Raw genomic sequence first — 5,072 nt, 5'->3', positions numbered from 1 at the left:
TAGCGAGATCCGCGCGGGAGCTTGGCGGCGCGAAAGGGTCGCCGCGCAACGCGCAGGCGCGGGACAAGTGTACCGCCCTACCGTCGACCAATCGCGTGCCGTCTTCGCGCATTGATGCGCACGGCACGTCTCTCTCTCTACAGGGCGACTCACAAATTATGATTTTTTTATTTATTTAATTAATGATTATTTTATCATTATCATTACACAGCCAGCTTCGCGAAATAATTCCTAGAAGATTATTCGTATAAAATATGTAGATCCGAAAGAGAGAAGTCCCGTGTAATTATTTAAAAACGTTGCAGCATTAGCGAAATGCGGGATTACAGCTAGTTTACACGTGTGCAATTTTTTTTTATTTGAATATGATCGTAAATTTATCAAACTTGAATGACTCTTCACGGAAAACTAAATATAGCGATAAGAGGGACCGATTTTTAATAATTTTTATTTAATATATGCAATTTATATTTTAGAGAAATTAATTGAAATTTACGTAGCTTGTTAATTTGTTACTTTTATATCAGAAATTAATAAGATAATAAATCATCTATAGTACGCAAAATTTTGCCCGCGAAGATATGAAACAGACGCAATCAAGCATATGATTTTATATTTTGATTATTACACTTTATACTCGAATTCTTTAGCCGAAATGATAATTATTTAGAAAATAAATGGACTGTGAATCGCGTATTACCCAAACAGATCAATTAATATTCTTAATTAATTTATTGAACGCGCATCTGTAATCTTATAAAGTTATTATTTTCAAATCTTTTTAATATATAATATTAAATTCAACAATCAAACTAATTAAATGATAATTGCATGCAATTGAACGTTCAATTGTACAATTTGGCTTTTTTTCGCACATGTAATGTTCCAGAATCATTAAAAAGGGCACACTCCTTCCGAAATGCAATTTCCTTCAAATCGTATATGAAATCATCATTTAGAGGCTTCATTCGATTGCGTATAGGACGTTGGTGCTTCAAATTATCTTCGAGCGTAGAAGATACTTCTGACATTGAGCATGAAGATGCTTCCTTAGGTTCTCTAGTTTCAATAGATGCAGTACTATTATTATCATTATCATTATCATTTATACATTTTCTGACATTATTAGCTTTATTATTGGCTTTCGATGCAGGCTTATCAGAGTCTGTTTGTGCAGTTGCACTTGTGTCGGTTGAACCAAATATCACCTCCATCACGACTCGTTTAAGATCAGGATGAGCATCTAATTTTCCCGATCCACTATTCATCATATACTCGGCCAAATTTTGTACTATCGCAGTTTTATCGGTCTTTTCATCAGCATTATCTTGATGTTTAACATTTTTACTCGACTCTTGTTGTTCATTCGTAGTAGTAACTTCATTTTGAACAGCGGTACATGTATTCGAATTGTTTGAATTTACATATATTTCCAATTGACATTCCGATGATGCAGTTAGATCCATAATATCGGGGGCTTTCTCCCCTGTATTAGTTACGCCCATGACGATATTTTCATTATACGTATATTCATTCTGTGGTATTTCGATTACTAATTCTGCTATAAGTGCGCGATTGTTTTGCGCGTTATGTATTTTATTACAATGCGCGACGCATTCGCATTTGACGAAACATTTAAAATCGCATAACTTGCAACGATATCGATTCCAACCGATATGAATTGCCATATGTCTACGTAGATTGGGCATGGATGTAAACTTTCGTTTACACAGAAGGCACTGCAGTTTCTGGAAGTTTGCGATGGTAGCTATTTTTTCCATTAATGAAGATGGACTCTTTTCACTCGACTGTATCGAACACGAAGATTGCAACTTGGAATTATCCTCCTGTACTTCAATCACATCTATCTCTAAAATTTAATAAACAATTTGATTAATTTGTGTGTAAACTAATGATAATATCAAACATACTCAAGTAGCAAAAGTAATTTTGACATTAAATTATATTAAAATGATTACTTTTGCTATCTATATGTGTATATGTATATATATTTTCTATTTATTTAATTAAAACCTTTTTTTCATTGCATTATTGAATGAATATATATATATGTAACCAAAATTTATAGCAATCACAAATTAAATAATCTCACCTCTTGAATCTGTCAATGACATCTTGTCAGATTGATGGTCTGATATTTTTTCTTTTTTATTTTTTATCTCCACAGTGTCCAAGTCAATTTCACTTGTACATACAACTTCGAATGATTGTAAATTTATGTTGGATACAGAATTATTTTGGTTCTCATTCTCAGAAGACAATAATTCATTATTATCATCTTCCGTTATCGATGGTGTAATTTTATGAAGATCATTATTGCTATCTACAGAATTACATTCAGCGGGATAATTGTCTTTATCTAGCATATCCCAAGCTTCTTTACTAAGACTAGAAACACGTTGGACACAAATGGATGTTTCGTTTTCCTCACAAATCTCGGGAGATGACGATACACGTCCAGAATGAATACCTAATATATATTTAATGCATTATTAGTAATTGGTATATATTATTATTAATAGTGTTATTGATGTCTAATATATTTTTCTTACTAGATGGTTTTATAACCACATTTGTTACTTCATGGACGTCTTCTGTTTCACACAACATATTATTAGATGTTGAATTTGATAATGTTTCATTAGATTGTCTGATTGTAGTTGTAGATTCATCGCATGTAGCAATTGTTTGCAAAGGAGTTGACAAAGTTACTCTTCTATTCAATCTTTTTTTACGTCTGCCATAACTTTGAGGCTCTACAGTAGATTCTATATGATTCATTGATTTCTATAAAAGATATAATTATTATGTTTAACATGTACATTTCTATTATAAGGAAAAAATAATTTAAAAACATTAATAAATGGTTTACCTGAGTTTTATCACTATCCTTTGTTATCACATTTTCCAAAGCAGACGCTTCAATTGTACGAGCATTCTCTAAATCTTCCATCGTAGTTGTTTCTCTATGAAATGCTTTTTCTTGAATATGAGATCTTAATTGACGCACTTGTTCATTAGTCTTTTTATGAACTGTAATTTGAAAGTTATTTATATAGCTAATTGGATTATAGAGATAAATTATTTCAAATCTTTTTTAAAAATACCATATTAAGAAATGCTCTAAACCTTGGCAGCAAAAATAATGTATTATCATGCATTTACATATTTCTGCATTACATCTTTATATACTTTATAATTACCTTTATATAAATGCCGATAAACGCTCCATGAATTTGCAAATATACTTGTACAGAAAGGACAAGGATAACATAAGCGCTGAAATGTATGTAGTGTTTTCATATGAACAGTTAATGTCTTCTTTGTTGAAAATTTTGCATTACCTATAAAGACCAAGAGATTTCTCAGATTTGTCAAATATTTTACAATTGTATCAAAAATAAGAACCGTTTATTACATATTGTGCAAGCCAAGTTATTTGTAGATAATCTATCTGCTAATAATTCATTCTCCTCATCACTTATATCTATTTGAATAGGACTATCACTCTTTTCCATGTGATTTTCAAGTGTTTGTCCTTCTAATACGACGGTATTCTGATCTATCGTGTCTTGTAACTTTGCTAGCTAAAAGCCAAAAGAAGTAACAGTTACAATCACAATAGGAATAAAATGTGTAATATATCATATATGTACAATATAACTCTAAGTATACATTTTTAAATATTACAGGTAATAAGTAGTAAGAAAGATTAACAAATTTAATATAACACCTACTTGTCCTTTCATTAAATTCGCAGTATTAACAACTTTGTTCGATGATTTAACAGTTTGATATACCGCAGAACAATTTGTGTTTATAGATTCCAAATAAATGTGTTGGTTACTTGGAGCATCAGAAATTGTGTCTTTTAATTCACTCGATAAATTATTATCCATATTTTCTTCTCTTTTTTTGTTGAGCATATCTATTACCTTACTGAGATCTTTTTTGTGTGATTCTTTCGATACTTGACTCCTAAGTATTCTATCATTCTTAATGCTATCCTTAATTATTGTCTGGTCCGTCTTAAACATTTGAATTATTGATTCTTTAGAGTGCTAAAAAATAAATTTTCGTTATACATGTGATAAATAACAACAATGGTAATACTAACAAATAATAAATATTCTCTACTTACCGAGTTATAATTGTGCAATATATTTCTATGAAGTGTAACATCAAACTTTTTTCTGCAATATTCTCTTTTATGAGATATCAAGTTTATAATACTCCTAAATAAACTGTGACAAGTACGGCATTCATATATAATGTTGCATTCATATGATAAGATAGATTTAACCTCGTCAGTGCCATTCTCGAGGAGCTTACTAACTTGGCAAAGATCAGATACACTTGTATCAATTGGTTTGCGTAAGCTGGATAAATCAGGACTAACTGGACTATCCTTGGTGGAAAATTTTACTTTACCAAGTTTCTCGTTTTTCTTCCTGCTTTTACTCTTGGTCTGTATAGATTTCATTTTCTGAAAATACAAAAATTGTGTATTTCAACAAATGTATAATATATTTTCAAAGTATCTGCAGATTACAATTATATAATTTAAAGCCTTTCTTGCGATACATCTAATACATTTGATGTTAAAATAGATTTATACAGAGTGACTTATACGATATTATTCTGCTACACATTTCTGACAATATCTGCATACAGATTACTTACACTGTTAATTGTATAACGCATGAGAGATTCGTAATTACATTTTCTTATTTACAAAATTTGTGCACCACGTCGCATAAAAAGCATGTTCGTGGAAATATAAAGAGATTCCTAAATGTGACTCTCATGAAATTTCATGAAATTCATCAAATTTAATGAGCTTGTATTTATAGATGTATATATATATAATTCAAAGGGAGAAACGTACTGATATAAATCATATCCTAAAGTGTTGCGAAAATGATAGGACGTCGTCCGATCTATCTTATACAGAGCGTAATAGTACGATTATCAGGCATCCGCAAAAAAAATCCGCAGAAACGTAGCGTTTTCCCAGATAGGTGTATCACAGTATATAGACGAGATGCGAG

General features: G+C 30.9%; 1 protein-coding gene across 2 annotated transcripts; it reads right to left on the bottom strand.

Annotated features, from left to right (window-relative positions):
• Positions 1-707: 707 nt before the first annotated feature.
• Positions 708-5,045, bottom strand: LOC145944265 (uncharacterized). Of its 2 annotated transcripts, none has more exons than XM_083052496.1 (9): positions 4,705-4,885; positions 4,163-4,507; positions 3,759-4,082; positions 3,440-3,608; positions 3,225-3,365; positions 2,894-3,054; positions 2,574-2,808; positions 2,114-2,491; positions 708-1,870 (listed from the first exon to the last, which is right to left on the bottom strand). In XM_083052496.1, exons 1-9 carry the CDS (start codon positions 4,723-4,725, stop codon positions 846-848), a joined length of 2,799 nt encoding a protein of 932 aa, XP_082908622.1. In that variant the 5' UTR covers positions 4,726-4,885; the 3' UTR covers positions 708-845. The 2 variants fall into 2 exon arrangements, with proteins under 2 accessions (XP_082908622.1, XP_082908623.1); XM_083052497.1 differs by lacking the exon at positions 4,705-4,885 and adding an exon at positions 4,910-5,045 and having other exon boundaries at positions 709-1,870.
• Positions 5,046-5,072: the final 27 nt, after the last annotated feature.

This window comes from Prenolepis imparis, unplaced genomic scaffold (assembly GCF_030444845.1).
Source record: "Prenolepis imparis isolate NDT839.2.m4 unplaced genomic scaffold, iyPreImpa1.0 SCAF_13, whole genome shotgun sequence".
NCBI classification, from domain to species: Eukaryota; Metazoa; Arthropoda; class Insecta; order Hymenoptera; family Formicidae; genus Prenolepis; species Prenolepis imparis.
The sequence above is the reverse complement of the archived record's forward strand: the minus strand, read 5'-3'. Positions and strand labels throughout refer to the sequence as shown.

Bases quoted from the DNA above. Each gene is read 5' to 3' on its own strand.
- LOC145944265 (XM_083052496.1), bottom strand. From the start codon at position 4,725: ATGCGTTATACAATTAACAGT. The intron at 4,508-4,704 runs GTAAGTAATCTG...TTGTATTTTCAG, and splicing joins TGCGTTATACAATTAACAGT to AAAATGAAATCTATACAGAC. The intron at 4,083-4,162 runs GTAAGTAGAGAA...TTTATTTTTTAG, and splicing joins TATTGCACAATTATAACTCG to CACTCTAAAGAATCAATAAT.